General features: G+C 43.6%; 1 protein-coding gene and 1 non-coding gene across 2 annotated transcripts in view; one reads left to right on the forward strand and one right to left on the reverse strand.

Annotated features, from left to right (window-relative positions):
- Positions 1 to 17,962, forward strand: part of LOC144587168 (uncharacterized) — a 93,005-nt gene that overhangs the window by 50,231 nt on the left and 24,812 nt on the right. The window contains 1 exon segment of the mRNA XM_078386785.1: positions 15,559 to 15,563. Within this exon segment, the coding sequence (XP_078242911.1) occupies positions 15,559 to 15,563 (5 nt within the window).
- On the reverse strand, positions 3,014 to 3,197 carry LOC144587672 (U2 spliceosomal RNA). The gene has a single exon (XR_013542833.1). It is a non-coding gene; the product is annotated as a U2 spliceosomal RNA (small nuclear RNA).

Consider the following 17,962-nt stretch of genomic DNA (forward strand, 5'->3'; position numbering starts at 1 on the left):
GCACAGCTGGCACAGTTAAGTGAAACCACGCCCTCCACCATGGTGCAGCAGCCAGAAGATGACATGACTGTAAAGTAAAGCATCCCCTGAAAATGAGCCCTAATGTGTTTTTTGGAGAAAAAAAATGTATATAAGAACTTGTCTTATTTTTGGGTAAACAGGGTAGTTCCTCTGCCCCTTCAAAATCCAGCTTGTGCTTCTGGGAGTTCTTGGTGCACATACTGCTGAATCCTACCTTGTAGGATATTGAGCATAACTTTGCTAGTGTGTGAAATGAGTGCAATTATACGGATGTTGGAGCATTCTTTGGCACTACCCTTCTTTGGTATTGGGATGTAGACTGATCTTTTCCAGTCCTCTGGCCACTGCTGAGTTTTCCAAACTTGCTGGCATACTGGGTGTAGCACCTTAACAGTGTCATCTTTTAAGAGTTTAAATAGTTCCACTAGAATTCCATCACCTACACTGGCCTTGTTGTTAGACAATCTTTCTAAGGCCCACTTGACTTCACTCTGCAGAATGTCTGGCTCAAGGTCAGCAACCACACTATCTGGGTTGTCCGGGGCATCCAGATCTTTCTGGTATAATTTTTCTGTGTATTATTGCGACCTCTTCTTGATGTCTTCTGCTTCTGTGAGGTCCCTGACATTTTTGTCCTTTATCATGTCCATCTTTGCACAAAATGTTCCTTTAATATCTCCAGGTTTTTTGAACAGATCTTTGGTTTTTCCCTTCCTATTATTTTCCTCTATATCTTTCCATTGTTCATTTAAGAACGCGCTCTTGTCTCTCGCTGCTGTTCTTTGGAAGTGCACATTCAATTTTCTGTAACTTTCCCTATCTCCCTTGCATTTTGTTTCCCTTCTCTGCTATTTGCAGCCACTTTACTTTCTTGCTTTTCCTTTTCTTTGGGATGGTTTTTGTTGCTGCCTCCTGTGCAATGTTACGAGCCTCTATCCATAGTACTTCAGGCACTCTGTCCACCAAATCTAGTTCCTTAAATCTGTTGATTATACCTGAATAACTCAGTGGTTTTTCCTACTCTCTTCAGTTTAAGCTTGAATTTTGCTATGAGAAGCTGATGATCAGAGCCACCATCAGCTCCAGGTCTTGTTTTTGCTGACTATATAGAGCTTCTCCATCTTTGGCTGCAGAGAATATACTCAATCTGAATTGAATTTGGCCATTTTAATATGGTTTAAATAAATTACAGATGTGCTTTAGCCTGATGAATTATTTTATAGCGTTCAGATATTGTAATTCATTGTCCTTTTTTGTTGCACCCTCCTTTTTAAAACATATTTGTAAGCTACTCTGGGTCCTCTCCAGGAAGAAGGCAGGTGTTAAATGAAATAAACACATAAGTAAATAAATAAATGCCTAACTATTTTATTGCAACCATTATTACATGTTACACTTATAGTAACCCTCACTTACATGTAGTGTTCAAGGTGGCTTACAAATATCAGTAATGCAGAATAAAGGCAGTCAAAGGGGAAGACCATGTCAAGTGTAAGCTCTTAAAAGTCAGCTAAGTCTATAAACTTAGTCATCATCTCCTGGCAAATAGAAGAGAGGGGGTTATGTAGGCAGTGACAGATTTTACTTTCTTGGGCTCCATGATCACTGCAGATGGTGACAGCAGCCACGAAATTAAAAGACGCCTGCTTCTTAGGAGGAAAGCGACGACAAACCTTGACAGCATCTTAAAAAGCAGAGACATCTCCTTGCCGACAAAGGTCCGCATAGTCGAAGCTATGGTTTTTTCCAGTAGCGATGTATGGAAGTGAGAGCTGGACCATAAAGAAAGCTGACCGTCGAAGGATTGATACTTTTGAATTGTGGTGCTGGAGCAGACTCTTGAGAGTTCCCTGGACCGCAAGGAGACCAAACCTATCCGTTCTGAAGGAAATCAACCCAGAGTGCTCACTAGAAGGACAGTTCCTGAAGCTGAGGCTCCAATCCTTTGGCCATCTCATGAGAAGAAAAGACTCCCCGGAAAAGACGCTGATGTTGGGAAAGTGTGAAGGCAAGAGGAGAAGGGGACGACAGAGGACGAGACGGCTGGACAGTGTCATCGAAGCCACCAACATGAATTTGACCAAACTCCAGGAGGCAGTGGAAGACAGGAGGGCCTGGCGTGCTCTGGTCAATGGGGTCACGAAGCGTCAGACACGACTAAACAACAACAACAAAAGTCTATAAACAAGGGATCTGAAATCATCACAACAAATATTAATTTTCACATTCCTGCTCATTTATTTTGGCACATTTTAAATTCTCCAGAGCACAAAAGCTTGGAAGCTGATTGTCCGGATATGTGTGTGTGTGTGTGTGTGTGTGTGTTTATGCCCCACCTCTCCCAAATGGAGTCACAATCTCCCCTTAAGGGGGACTTCACTTGACAGGAAGTCAATGCAAGGCTCGAGAGGCAATGCTGTCAGCTCACAACAGAAAGGGCTCATAAGCCGCGAAGCCTGTTACGAACACAACGTCTTACTCCAGACTGTCCTTGATAACATCCGCCACTGCAGGAAACAACGCACAGCGGCCTGGCTGAGCCTCACCAATGCCTTTGGCTCCATCCCAACGCAACCACATCTTGGAAAGACTTGCTGACTTTGGTATGCCCAAGGACTTTCTAGGGCTAGTCTGTGAATTCTACGATGGATGCTCCACCACCACCAGCGTGAAACTGAGAAAGTCTGTGCAAAGGCGGGAGTTAAACAAGGCTGCCTCGTTAGCCCCCTAGGATTTAACCTGGCCAGGGTGGAGCTGCTTCTCCAGAACATTCCCACACGTGCTTTTTGGAAAAGAGCCATGGCTACACTCATGTTCAAAAGAGAAGACCCCTCAAACCTGAAGACGAACTTCACTTACTGGATGGAAGTATCATTGCTCCCTATACCTTTAAGAAATGAAAACTAATTTTATGAATATCAATATTAAAATTAATAGAATTATTAAGAGAAGTTCAGAGAGCAATTTCCCCAGAGTATCTTTGCTCTCTGGCTGTCAAAAGATCTTTGTCTTTGAACCTTGAGCAAACACCAGGTTTATACATGGAGTGGACAGAGGAAGCCCCTCTTCTGTCTGTCAGGTCCAAGAAGCCATTGAATATATAAAGGACATATCAGATATTAAACTGATAAGAACAGATACTACATTTGATCTTAACCAAAAGGCAAAGAAGCAATACCTGAAGTTCTAAAAAAAACACCGGGTTTCCCAGAGCCAGCATCCTCCCAAGGACCTGAGAGCGAGGCAATGGGCCGAACCGCCCAGTGCCCCCTCACCAACCGCCCTCTCTCGGATCCCATGCTGCTTGCTCCGAAAAGGGCATACTTTCCGTCCAGAGGGAAAGCAAAAGCCTGAGAGGAAAACTGGCGAGAAATTCTGTGGATTCTTCAGATCTGGTCCTTTTCTCGAGGGGGAGTCGGATCCTCCGGGCAGTCATTGGACGTCTCTTTGCATATCCCCGCCCATTTCTCCCATCATGCTCTGCAAAAGCATTCTGCGTACTGGCGGCTGCCAGAGGTCCCCCTCGCTTCACTTTTGGTGGAGGGGATGCCCCCGTTCCCCCCCCCATGCAATCCGAGGGCTTGGATTGGAAAAGGGCAAGATGCACCAGGCCGATTCTTTAACAAAATTATATATATTCACGGGATTTCCAGGGTTTTCCAGGTAGACCCGACTCGGAAGTGGTTTCTCCTTGTCTTCTTCCTGGGGAGCCCTGGGACAACAGGGCAGCTGGCCCAAGGCCACCCAGGCCGGCTCTTCTCTCCTCGGAGGCCCACTGGGGGAACTGAACCAGCAACCTCTGGCTCTTCAGAGACCTGAAGCACTGAGCTATCCAGTGGCTGAGGGATGTAAAAAAAAAGATTAATAAAAACAAACACAAACGATGAAGCAGAAAACACAAGGACAGGCAAAATTGAAAACTTTCCACACCAGGGGATTTCTAAGCAACCGAGGCGCACATGTGGCTAAAGAGATATTTTCTACTCCGAAAAAAAACTCCACTCATTTTAGAGGGGCAAAAGAGGGTTAAGAAGCTGAGGGACAGAAGAGATCGGAAACCTCCGATTCACAGAAGTCGATTGCCAGAAGTCGAAGGTGACTTGACGGCCCACAAGAAAAACAGCATTCGATACGTAGTTCTCAAAATAACAAAACCAATTTTAAAAAATAGACAGAAACTCTCACCAGACGCTATAGAGTGAAAACAACAACAGGCGACATTGAAAAGTTCCACACTAAGTTTTTATACCAGCAAGCAAGGTGCACCTATTACTAAAAGAGATCTTTTTTATTCTAAACAACTCCACCAAAGGTTTATAGTGGGAAAAGACTGTTTTAACAAATGGTAACAGAAGCAGGGGTAAAAGGAGCAGAAAGGCAGAGTCTGTTCTGCACAAGAAAGGAGGGACCAGGGAACACTTCCCTTAAGGGTGTTTTTTGCAGCATTTCAACCACACCAGTTTTTGCACCTGAAAAAAAAGACAGCACAGCACAATGTGTGGAAGTGGAAGAGGGAAAACTGAGAATCAGAATCACAGGGTGTTTTTTTCTTTAATGGATTGTTGTTCTCTGCTGCTTTTCAATTTTTTTAGTATGAATTTCATTTACTGTTTTTAATACAATACTTGCTAACGTCCTTTCAAATATTTCTCCCCTTCCTGGTTTTTAGCTTTTAAAGATTGTCTTTTTCTTGTTGCACATCAGTGCCTTGGGTGCCTCTAAGGAGAAAGGCAGGGTGCAAATAAATAAATAAATAAATAAATAAATAAATAAATAAATAAATAAATAAATAAATAAATAAATAAATAAATGAATGAATGAATGAATGAATGAATAAACAAACAAACAAACAAACAAATAAATAAATAAATAAATAAATAAATAATAAATAAATAAATAAATAAATAAATAAATAAATAAATAAATAAATAAATAAATAAATAAATAAATAAATAAATAGCTTCCCCACTGATCCCCTCCCCGCGACCCTTGGAGATGTGGTAAAAGCGTTCTTTAGAACTACCTTTACACGAAACAGAGAGGGATTCAGAATGATCCGTCCCTATTGCCAGCAAAATCGGGTCCTGTAATTTTGCTCTAGGCGACTTCTCACTCTTTCACTCTTTCTCGATTTTAAATAAACAATCTGGAAGGTCTGCTCTTCCTCTTTTATTACTTTAGGACCCTAATTTCGTAGCGTAATGTGGCCAGATCAAAACAATCCTAGTTCCAAAATATCCAATTTACTACAGTAGCTTAGTCTAAACAAGGAGACAGCTTACAGACAATTTGTCTTTTTATATTTTATTATAAAAGATATCATTTCAACAAGCTCATTTTAACGTCATTCAGTATTTCCAAATTATTTCCAAAATAACCCCCAGCCTTAGCCACCAGTCATTTCCTCTATAAAGTGAAAATAATGAACTGTCTAACTATATCTTAAATAAGCATTCTTATGCAATCTCAAAATAAAGTCCTGTCGGTGTGTCGTCTCTCTCCCTTCCATCTCTTCTCCGTCACTCTCCGTCTCTCTTCGCCCATCTTTCTTAAATTAAGCCGTTGTGTCCTTGTCCATTGGAGTTTTGATAAGATAAGGGTCAGCTTGTTCTTCTTTACTTTTTTTTCTTCTGCTGGAAAAAGAACTGACCTTGTACAATTTTTTCTTCCTAATTAACCCCTGGACATTAGTCAGCTTCTAGTTGTTTCCTTGCTGTAATGAAACAAAATCCATCTCTATTCTACTTTTAAAATGTTCATAATCAAATTCATGACAGGAGAGTCCACCAACTCTTCTCGACTCCAGGGAGATGCTTGCAACGCACAAGGCGGCACCTTTCGACTTGCAGGCGAGCCTTGCCAACTCGCCGGGTTGGAGGGCTCCGAATCCCCGTCACCTGCACAAACCACGAAGTCGGAGGACAAAGTCCGTAGTTCCTGACCAGCAAAGACCCTCTTTCTCTAGTGATCAAACCACTGGTAAAAAAATTAACTATTTTTCCTTTAAAATGCAGGCAAGGAGGGGGGAGAGAGAAAGGGAAACCCAAAAAATGAGAGAAACAGAGTTAAACCACTTGCAAGCCATTCAAGGGCTCAGTAAGAATGGATCTCACTAACACAAATGCCTCAAGTTACCGGAAGCCAGATTTTGGTGGACGATCAGGAAAAACTTCTTCATTGTTAGAGCAGTACGAACTAGGACCATGGACCCAGTGACCTCGGGAGTTGGTGAGGGCTCCAACACTGGAGCCATTCAAGAAAAACCTGGATCCTCCCCTGGCAGATACACCTTGATCTGCATTCCTGCACTGAGCAGAAGGTTGGATTCAGTGGCCTTTGAACTCCATTATTCTAGTCATTTCTTATTACTGGCACCATAATGGCTTGAATTCAAATGTACAGCGGGCCATCATTACCCTGGATTTGGCCAGAAATGGATATGAAAAAAAAAAACAAGTTCCTAGATAGCAATTCCTAAATTTTTTGGGGGGGGGGTGTGGCATTTTGAAGAACGATCTTGGAAGAGGATGCCAGGGCTTAGTGAAGGAGAGAGATTCCTGTGGAGCTGCAGAGCTTGGATTCCTCATGGTGCCCAGAGAGGGGCCAAACTGGGTAGCAGCACAACTCCGAAAGAAGAATAAGCCACGTCTGAGCATTCTGCACCTAGAAAAGATTTGTCCACAGTCAGAATCGATGGCATGCAATTATTATTAAAGGTCTTTGGGCAACCCTGAAGGTAAAGACTACACAGTGGGAGAAGCTTCCTTTGCGGGCTCAGGTGTGAAGGCATCCGCCTTAGTTTTACAGTTTTCTGGATTTGTGATACCCGAACCAATAAAAGATAACCTTCGCTTCTTGAATTAAATAATACAAAAAGAATCAAAATAGTTCTAATTTCTTAAAAGATCCTGCATTTCCAAGATGGTTGTCTCTTGTTTTTCCTCTAATCTAAATTTTAACTTTCCACTTTCTGCCCCCAATAAATCATACGATTTCTCGAGAAGCCAGGCCTCCATTCTGTCCAGAATTCCTGATTAACTCTCCCTGAAACGTGTGTGATCATGGTAGCTGACACAGGCGACCAGGATCCTTAGAAGATCAGGAAAGCCCCATTTCTTGACATAAGGAATAGAAAAAAAGTGCAACTAAATGCTATGGGACTACAGTTCCTATCAGCCAGCACATCCAATGTGGAGGGATGATGGGATCTGTAGTCCCCACAACACCTGGAGGGTTGCACATTGACCATCTTTGTTTTTAGTGCCATGAAAATAAATAAAGAAATAAAGCCGTTGCATAGAAGCCCCTCCAGATCACTCCCTGGGCCGCCTTTGTGACTTTTCGGCAGGTCGTCCCCAGGCCCAAACAAAGGGGGCAAGGCCAGGTCGGCAAGGGACCCTTAACTGTTACTTATGGGGCTGCAGAAGCAGAGCAGAGGTGAGTCCTCTTGAGATATTTCGACCCTTGGGGATTTTATACTACATGAGCTTGTGGAGAGAAGACCTTGATGGGCAAAATGGCTGCCCAGATAATAATGAGATACAGTGGTGCCTCAATTAGCGAGCGCTTCGATTAGCGATGAAATCGATTAGTGATGACTTTTTCGGGGCATTTTGGTGCTCTGATTAGCGATGGTCCCTATGGGCAATTTTCGACTAGCAATGGTTTGGGACCATGCTTCGAATAGCGATTAAATTTTCGGTCCCCTGTTTCGATTTGCGATGGTTTAAACAGCTGAGATGCATTGAATAGGTTTCAATGCATTTCAGTTGGGGAACCGCGTTTTGATTAGCGATGTTTCCTATGGAGATTTTCGCTTACAGACTGCAATCCGTTCCCATTGGAACGGATTATCCAGTTTTCAATGCATTTCAATGGGAAACTGTGTTTCGATTAGCGATCAAATCAATTAGCGATGTTTTTTGCGGAATGCATTAACATCGCTAATCGAGGCACGACTGTATATGATAAGGTCCACCTTTAGGACATACTGCCCATGTCAGCTCCTGCATCATAAGGGCCACCGTTAGGATAGACAAATATTATATATATTAGACAAATATTTTATATAGAGGTGGCCCTTATGATGCAGGAGTTGACATGGGCAGTCTGTCCTAAACGTGGCCATTATGATGCAGGAGATGACATGGGCAGTCTGTTCTAAAGGTGGCCCTTATGATGCAGGAGATGACATGGGCAGTCTGTTCTAAAGGTGGCCGTTACCATGTGGAGCTGACATGGGAAGTCTGTGCAAAAGGTTGTTCTCTAAATACCTAGCACTTTGCGAGAAATTATAGTTTAGGCCAGGGTGCAAGATGGAGCATGTTTTGCAAGCCATTTTCTAAGGTAGAGTTGGCTGCCTTGGGTTCCTGGACATAAAGAAAGTCCAAAGAGAGCCCTAATAGATGCAGTTTGGCTGGAAAAGCTTTAGGCCATTAGCTGTTATCGACCTCTTTCTGTAGAAGGTTAAGATATCCCATGGAGGGATCAGCATGTATTTTACCTTGTTCCAATGTCTAAAGGCAAAGAGCCAAGCACTGCATTCTAGTGACGTTAGACCAGTCTCTAATCGTAAGGCAGCTGCAGGGAAACATCTTGGCATTCCCAAAATGGATCTTAGAAAAATTGAAAGAACACTATTGTTGTTTTTGCCTAGTCGTTTAGTCGTGTCTGACTCTTCGTGACTCCATGGACCAGAGCAGGCCAGGCCCTCCTGTCTTCCACTGCCGCCCAGAGTTTGGTCAAATTCATGTCGTCCGCTTTTCCTCTTGCCTTCACACTTTCCCAACATCAGGGTCTTTTCCAGGGAGTCTTCTCTTCTCATGAGATGGCCAAAGTATTGGAACCTCAGCTTTAGGATCTGTCCTTCCAGTGAGCACTCAGGGTTGATTTCCTTTAGAATGGATAGGTTTGTTCTCCTTGCAGCCCAGGGGACTCTCAAGAGCCTCCTCCAGCACCACAATTCAAAAGCATCAATTCTTCGGCAGTCAGCTTTCTTTATCATCCAGCTCTCACTTCTATACCTCACTACTGGAAAAACCATAGATTTGACTATTCGGACTGTTGTTGGCAAGGTGATGTCTCTGCCTTTTAAGATGCTGAAAAGGTTTGTCATTGCTTTCCTCCCCTCTTAGTTTTTTTGATGTTGAGCTTCAGATCATTTTTTGCACTCTCCTCTTTCACCGTCATTACAAGGTTCCTTAATTCCTCCTCACTTTCTGCCATCAGAGTGGTATCATCTGCATATTGGAGGTTGTTGGTATTTCTTCCGGCAATCTTAATTCCAGCTTGGTATTCTTCCAGTACGGCCTTTCGCATGATGTATTCTGCATATAAGTTAAATAAACAGGGGGACAATATACAGCCTTGTCGTATTCCTTTCCCAATTTTGAACCAATCAGTTGTTCCATATCCTGTTCTAATTGTTGCTTCCTGTCCCACGTATAGGTTTCTCAGGAGGTAGATAAGGTGGTGAGGAACTCCCATTTCCTTAAGCACTTCCCATAGTTTGGTGTGGTCCACACAGTCAAAAGCTTTTGCATAGTCAATGAAGCAGAAGTAGATGTTTTTCTGGAACTCTCTGGCTTTCTCCATAATCCAGTGCATGTTAGCAATTTGGTCTCTAGTTCCTCCGCCCCTTCGAAATCCAGCTTCTACTTGTGGGAGTTCTCGGTTCACATACTGCTGAAGCCTACCTTGTAGGATTTTGAGCATATCCTTGCTAGCGTGTGAAATGAGTGCAATTGTATGGTAGTTGGAGCATTCTTTGGCACTTCCCTTCTTTGGGATTGGGTTGTAGACTGATCTTTTCCAGTCCTCTGGCCACTGTTGAGTTTTCCAGACTTGCTGGCATATTGAATGTAGCTCCTTTACAGTGTCATCTTTTAAGATTTTAAATATTTCAACTGGAATGCCATCACCTCCACTGGCCTTGTTGTTAGACAAGCTTTTTAAGGCCCACTTGACATCACTCTCCAGAATGTCTGGCTCAAGGTCAACAACCGCACTATCTGGGTTATCCGGGATATCCAAATGTTTCTCGTATAATTCCTTTGTGTATTATTGCCACCTCTTCTTGATGTCTTCTGCTTCTGTTAGGTCCCTACTATTTTTGTCCTTTATCATGTTCATCTTTGCACAAAACGTTCCTTTAATATCTCCGATTTTCCTGAACAGATCTCTAGTTTTTCCTTTTCTATTATTTTCCACAATTTCTTTGCATTGTTCATTTAAGAAGGCCCTTTTGTCTCTCCTTGCTCTTCTTTGGAAGTCTGCATTCCATTTTCTGTATCTTTCCCTATCTCCCTTGCATTTTCTATCCCTTCTCTTCTATGCTATTTGTAAGGCCTCGTTAGACAGCCACTTTGCTTTCTTGCAGTTCCTTTTCTTTGGGATGGTTTTTGTTGCTGCCTCCTGTACAGTGTTACAAGACTCTATCCCAAGTTCTTCAGGCACTCTGTCCACTAAATCTACTTCCTTAAATCTGTTCTTTACTTCCACTGTGTATTCATAAGGGATTTGGTTTTGATTACACCTGACTAGCCCAGTGGTTTTTCCTACTCTCTTCAGTTTAAGCTTGAAATTTGCTATGAGAAGCTGATGATCAGAAGCACAATCAGCTCCAGGTCTCGTTTTTGCTGACTGTATAGAGCTTCTCCATCTTTGGCTGTGGAGAATATATGGTAATCAATTTGATTTCCATCAGCAATCCATGAAGGGGAACACTCTCTATACTTGTGAGAAATCCTGGGATCCACGTTGGTATACCATATAACAGTTGGGGCAAAATCTTGAATAACAGCTGGTATAAATTGTCTGCATTCAATGCAGTAAAGAAAAAAATGGTAGATAGCTTTCTATGTGTTCTGGACTACTTCGATTATGGACCCACTTGACTCAACTTTTTTGGCAGTCCAGGGTATCTGCAATATGATCCGATCAGGCCGAGGGTGTCTGCAAAGATGACCATAATATTGTTTTGTTAATATTTAAGGAGTGGTTTCACCAATTCCTACCCCCCCCCCATGAATCTCCCTGCCTGAGTGTGGATTCGAACCCTAGTCTCGCCCATCTGCTACTCCCTCCTGGGTTGTTTTAGCTTTGCATAGCCTTGCTATAATCTTTGCTTTGAGAAAGAAAGATTTTTGATTCCTTCCTGCAGGCTGATTTATTGTACAGACTAGAGGTGGGAAAGCCAGAATCAGCTGCTTGTGGAGCGAGAAAAGGGATTTGTATGGAAAAGCCGACTACATGAAGGAATTCCAGGAAAGGATGATGCCGAAGACCCTGAACAGAGAAGCCTTGAACTCTGGCATAGGGTGTCGGGGCTTCAGAGAATTCGATCACCAGGAGGATGCTTGGCCCCGAGAAGTCTGCAGCCACCTCCATCATCTTTGCCGTGAATGGCTGAAGCCGGAGCAACACACGAAGGCTCAGATTCTGGACCTGGTGGTCCTAGAGCACTTCCTGGCCATCCTTCCCCCGGAGATGTCCAGCTGGGTGAGGGAATGTGAAGCGGAGACCAGTTCCCAGGCGGTGGCCCTGGCCGAAGGCTTCCTCCTGAGCCAGGCGGAGGAGAAAAAGCAGGTGAGATCAACGATTAGTCCTGGGAATTATAGGCCCGGTTGAGAAAAACAATTTCCCTGTAGCCACAAATCCCATCAGCCCCTGGCCGGTGACCCTGGTTGGTGGTTGGTGCATTCTGGGGCTTTGTTTATCTTTTCCAAGGGCTGTGAAGGCCCAACATCTCCCACAAATCGGCCCCTGGCCGTGCTTACAAGGGCATATTGGGATTTGTTGTCCTCTTTTTTTAAAAAAGCTCTCATTCCAAGGGGCTTAGAATGGCCAGCTTTTCTGCCCAATCAGCCTGGAGGTCATTATCCCAAAGATCTGATTTCCCAGGGACTTGAATTTGCACTAGCCACTTTTTCTGCTAAGTTTTCACGAAGGAAGGCATAACCCCAAAACTTGCCTTGTCTTGTTCCATTACTTCTCCAATCCTCTGTCTACATGCCGGAGCAGTCGGAAGTGGCTAAGAATACCTCCGGGACAGAAGGAGATCTGTCAGATGCTAAACAGAAGCTGCTCTTTTGGAATGACAACCTGGAGGAGGATGAAGGTGATACTTCACTGGGTAAGGATTGCTGAAGGATTGCTTCTGTTTCGTTGGTGTTCTGTGCCTTCAAGTCAGAAACCGCGTATAAGGACGCAAATAGGGCTTTCCAGGTAAGTGAGATATCCAAGGAGTGGTTTTACCGGTTCCACATTCTCAGTGAGTTTCCACGCCTGAGTGGGAATTCGAACACAGGACTCTGGAGACGCAGTCTGTCCCTCTCTTAATCACACTACACTGGGTATCACTGAATATCTCTAAAACCTATAGGCTTTAGAGAAAGGGGCAAAAGCCTATAGGTGGAAAAGCTGCAGAAGAGAGCATCTCAAATGATGACTGAGCTGGGGCACCTCCCTGAGGAGGAAAGGCTACAGCGTGTGGGGCTCTTGAGTCTAGAGCAGTGGTTCTTAACGTGGGCGATAATGCCCCCCAGGGGGCAATTTCATTTTTCAGGGGGGCGGTAGAATGAAAAGGGGCGGCGTGGGGGCGGTAGAGCAGAAGGGGGCGGTAGGGGGCGCTGGAGCAAGCCAAATCTGTGAAGATGGCTGTAGCCTTTTTACAATGTGCATGACTATATATTTTCCTCCAATCTTAATTTAGTTTCAGAGTTTTCATCTTGAAATTTTTAGTTCCTGCATTGCGGGGTTTTTTTATACCCTTTTTATATTTCTTTTTGTGTCTTAAAATTCGCTTGCAACTAAATCATTAAATGTTACTTTTTGGGGGCTTTTCATTTTCTTGGAATTGAATTTTGTTTTCAGGGATCATTGGATTTAAGTGTCTTAAATAAGTAAGTAAGTAAGTAAGTAAGTAAGTAAGTAAGTAAGTAAGTAAGTAAATAAATAAATAAATAAATAAATAAATAAATAAATAAATAAATAAATAAATAAATAAATAAATAGGATATCATCACCGCGGGGAGGGGGGCGATGATAACTTCCTCAATGGCTCAAGGGGGCATTTTTTCAAAAAGGTTAAAAACCACTGGTCTAGAGGAAAGGCGCCTGAGGGGGGAACGTGATGGAGAGGTATCAAATTCTGCAGAGGGTGAATAAAGTGGATAGAGGGAAGCTCTTTTCCCTCTCAGGCAATACCAGAACCAGGGGACCTCCACTCCAGTGAAGTGTTGAGAGAGTAGGACAGACAAAAGAAGATATTTATTGACCCAGAGGGTGGTTAGTCCATGGAACTCCTTGCCACCAGATGGGGTGATGGCATCTGGCCTAGATGCCTCGAAAAGGGGGTTTGACAGATTCCTGGACGAAAAGTCCATCGCAGGTGAGAAGCCAGGATGATGGGGATATACAGTCTCCGGGCTTAAAAGAAAGTTCCTCCAAATTCCAGATGCAGGTGAGGGGGATCAGGAGATAGATATCCAGTTGTCCCATGGGCTCCCAGAGGCCTCTGGTGGGGGCCACTGAGAGATCCAGACAGCTGGACCGAGATGGGCCCTTGGCCTAATCCAGCAGGGCTCCTCTTAGGTTCTTATGTGGTTTTACTATTTTCCCCGTGTGTGCGGATATGGGGAGAAAAATGGGTATAATTTTCTATATTTTAGACACAGACTGGATTTTAGTAAAGTAAAGTTTTGTGTAGCACATCATAGTAGGCATCCTTCAGTCTCGAGAGACTATGGTAACGTTCTCTGTATGAAGGTCTTGGTACAGTGTCTTGTGTGGCTGAGGAGGCCAATTCGAGAGTGACAATCTCTTCCACATTGAAGACAATGTCCCCTGTCCAGCTTCCTGGCTTTGCTTGTTTCGGGACTGCCTCTTTGCCTCAGCCTGCTGAACAAGTGTCTCTTCAAATTGGGAGAGGCCGTGATGCACTGCATGCCTCCAGGCTGAACGCTCAGACGTCAAGGTTTCCCATCTGTTGAGGTCCATTCCTAAGGCCTTCAGATCCCGCTTGCAGATGTCCTTGTAACGCAGCTGTGGTCTCCCTCGGGGGCGGCTTCCCTGCACTAATTCTCCATACAGGAGATCTTTTGGAATCCGACAATCAGCCAGTCTCATGACATGCCCAAGCCAACGTAAACATCGCTGTTTCAATAATGTATACATGCTGAAAATTCCAGCTCGTTCTAGGACTACTCTATTTGGAACTTTGTCCTGCCAGGTGATACCAAAAATGTGTCGGAGGCAACGCATATGGAAGGTGTTCAACTTCCTCTCCTGCCATGCACAAAGGGTCCAGGACTCGCTGCAGTACAGGAGTGTGCTCAGGACACAGGCTCTATAGACCTGGATTTTGGTGTATGCCGCCAACTTCTTATTAAGCCATACTCTCTTTGTGAGTCTAGAGAACATGGTGGCTGCTTTCCCTATGCGTTTATCCAGCTCGACATCTAGGGAGAGAGTATCAGAGATGGTTGAGCCAAGGTACACAAATTCATGAACAACCTCCAATTCTTGCATGGAGATAGTAATAGAGAGAGGTGAGTCCACGCCCTGGCACAACAGTGTAGCACAACAGTTTAAGGAAACTCCTGTGAGAGCATAATTCTCTTGAATAATTGAAATATAACATCTATGTACAGCAGGGGTGAGCAACATCTGTTGCCCTCGGGCTCAATTTTTGCTACACGGGGCTATCCATGAGTTTCAAAGTCCACCTTCTTCTTCCCAAAGTGGCTAGAATTCTAATTCTGGCTTTCAAAAGGAATTATTTTGTGTGTGTGTACGTGCACATGTAATACCTTGTAGATATTTTGTAAGGCAGATCCCTACACCTGGAGGCTTTGAAAAGCAGTTGTTCACATTATTTTCACCAGCATTCTTGTAAAGTTTTGAATTTCTGGTCAAATTCCTTTGTGTGATGCAGTAGAAGTACAGAGATCCACAGAGCAGATGTGACAGGGTTCGTCACTAGGGTGTGACAGTTCCTTGATTTTGGACGGGGGGGGGGGAGAAATGGAAGGGTCGAGTTCCTTGAAATAGAAATTTGATTAACAGCATGAACGGATTTGTCAGCAACAACTTCTGCAGGGCTCACAGCAGAATAGCGACAAGTTCTCCAATTGTCCACCCCTTTCTCCTTCCCTGGCCCTGAAGATCTTAACAGCTCTCTCTGAGACATTTTTTTAGGAGAAAGAATAAAAACATTTCAGTACCGCCAGGCATGAACAGATCAACAGAAAGACAACATGCAACACAAAAGGCTTCCAACATACTAAAGAGAGGGAACTAGAATGCTCAGCAGAGAGGCGGGGCTGTCTTTGAATGCTGAGATGGGAAGGAATGATTGGTTGGTGCTGGATAAATTGACAGGCACCCAAGCCCAGAAAAGTCCCTCTCAGCCAAACAAGCGACAGGCATCATGCGAGGTTGCAAAAAGTCCCAACAAAGCTCCAGTTTTAGGGGTCTGAAGGAGGCTGGGTTCAGAAATGGTCTTGGGGTGTCACGTACAAGCTGTACTATGCATAGACATGGTCTAGAGGGGCAGGGAAAAGATCAAATAAATAAATAAATAAATAAAATATACCTGATATAAAGAATAAAATATATTCTCCCACAAACTTTTCCCTCCTTACAGGTGGTGAAGCTGTGCCAGGAACGTGTACAACTAGATCATCTGCTGTGGAGAATGGAATCGGAGTGGCTTTTGAGGTCAGGAAAGATGAAGTCAAGGATGAAGTCGCCCATGGCTTGAAAGTATCTGCCTCTTTCTCTTTGATTCTTTGCATCCGTAACCTGTGGGAAACCCACCTGCAAACCGGGAGGGCAAGCATGTCCTTCTGAGTCATAATAATAACCTTTGAGCTGCAAGGCTGGAAAGGGACCCTAGAGATCATCCAGTCCAGCCCCTGTCAAGCAGGCCCAGTGGGGGAATTGAACTCCCAACCTCTGGCTCCACAGGCAGGGATCTAAACCACAGAGCTATCCAGCAGTTCTTATTTTAGTTGCCAGGGACGAGCAGATAAAAGCAAGGTGGTTAGGATCCCAGAGCTAGCAGGAGAGTCATTGCGGTAAATAGGCTCTGTCAAAGGAGACCAGTGAATATTATTCATGATAAACATACAGCTACACATATTTAAATTTTTTGAAATATATTCTGTAGGCTTCCAAGAGGCTTGGTATGGCGTTATTAGTACTGTGTATTTTAGTTGTTGCGAGTCACCTTGGAACTCCTAAGGGGGGGAGAAAGGTAGCATGTAAATAAATCAAACAAAAAACAAATATTATTTTTATTGATTAAAATTATTACCTTGCCCTTCTCCCAAAAAAGGACCCAGTATAATATTAAACACAATATTAAAAATCAGAAAACAGTAAATGAGAATAAAGAGGCCCCACCTTGCTCCTGGTCATGGTGTAGAGAATGAGGAATAAATTTATTGTCTGACAGTTCCCGACCATTAGATCCAGGCAGTGGCCAGTAATTTTGGATCTGGGTAGCCTCAGTTGTTGAACAAATAACTAATTAAACAGTTAGGCCCAGAAATAACGTTTGGCAAGTTGGTGGTCAAGGAGACAAAAATGAAAATCTGATTTATTTAATGTTTTTTTCCCCACCTGCTGCTTTTCTGTCCGAGAACACCCAGAATCGGGTTTTGGACCTAAAGCTCTGACCCCTTCTGTTGGCTAATGTGATCCTCCTCTTACTTGCGCTGTTTATGGCCTTCATAAGTAAAATATGTTCATTTTTTTTAAAAAAAGAAGAAGCACACACTGGAAACGCCCTGGAAAAGCCTTTTGTGGGATCCTGCAAGGCAAAAGACCAGTCTCCATATATTAATGATTTCCTACCATCCGTGGAGGAACCATTTTAGCATTGAAAGGGGAAAAAAGTATTTTCTTCTCTTTTAGAATCCACTAATCTTGGAAGAGGTGACTGTGTGTTTTACCGAGGAGGAGTGGGCGTTGCTGAATCCGGAGCAAAGAGCTTTGCATGAGGAAGTTATGGCGGAGATTCATGCAAATGTAGCCTCTTTAGGTAAAGATCCCATTTATCCTTTTGTTAAGAGAAAATATTTAAGTGAGAATGTTTATTATTTACGAGATGATTCTCCCTGGGTTTGAACAGCCAGCATTCTGTTTTTCTAATCTAGAAGAAGTTAGGGAACTTTTTAGAGGAAAGTGGTTACCCTTGTTATAAAAACATTTAATCATCATCTTAGGAGTGAAAAGCTGATACAGTGGCATTCCGGATTAATCGTCGCTATGCAAAAACATCGCTAAACGGATCGAAAAACCCCATAGGAACGCATTTAACTTAGTTTAATGCGTTCCTATGGGGCCCAAACTCACCGTTCAGCGAAGTTCCTCCATAGCGCCGACATTTTTGCGCCCTCGGTAAGCGAAGGCAGGGCGCGAAAACACTAGTGTGGGCCATTTTGGGCACTCGCCGGCCATTTTGGAACCGCCGATCAGCTGTTGTAAAAACATCGCAATGCGAAGATCGGTAAGCGGAATGCTTACCGATCATCGTAATGCGAGTTTTTCCCTATCTAAACATCGCTTTTGCGATCGCAAAAGCGACACCGCTATGCAGATTCATCGTTAAATGGTGCGCTCGTTAAGCGAGGCACCACTGTACTGTCCTACTTTGGGCACATCATGAGAAGGCAGGATTCTTTGGAAAATACTATAATGCTGAGAAAGGTGGAAAATAGCAGGAAAACAGGAAATACATGATGGATTGACTCCCTAAAGGAAGCCAAAGGCTTGAGTTTGCGGGACCTAAGCCAGAAAAGTTGAGAACACGGCATTTTGGAGATCACATAAGCTAGAGATAACTTGATGAAATATAAGAGCAGTCTCATTAAACAGTAACTGTGATAAAGCAATGCATTAAAACGGCAATCTTGGCCAGAGATCCCAGGATAGG

Source organism: Pogona vitticeps, chromosome 2, assembly GCF_051106095.1.
Source record: "Pogona vitticeps strain Pit_001003342236 chromosome 2, PviZW2.1, whole genome shotgun sequence".
NCBI lineage: Eukaryota > Metazoa > Chordata > Lepidosauria > Squamata > Agamidae > Pogona > Pogona vitticeps.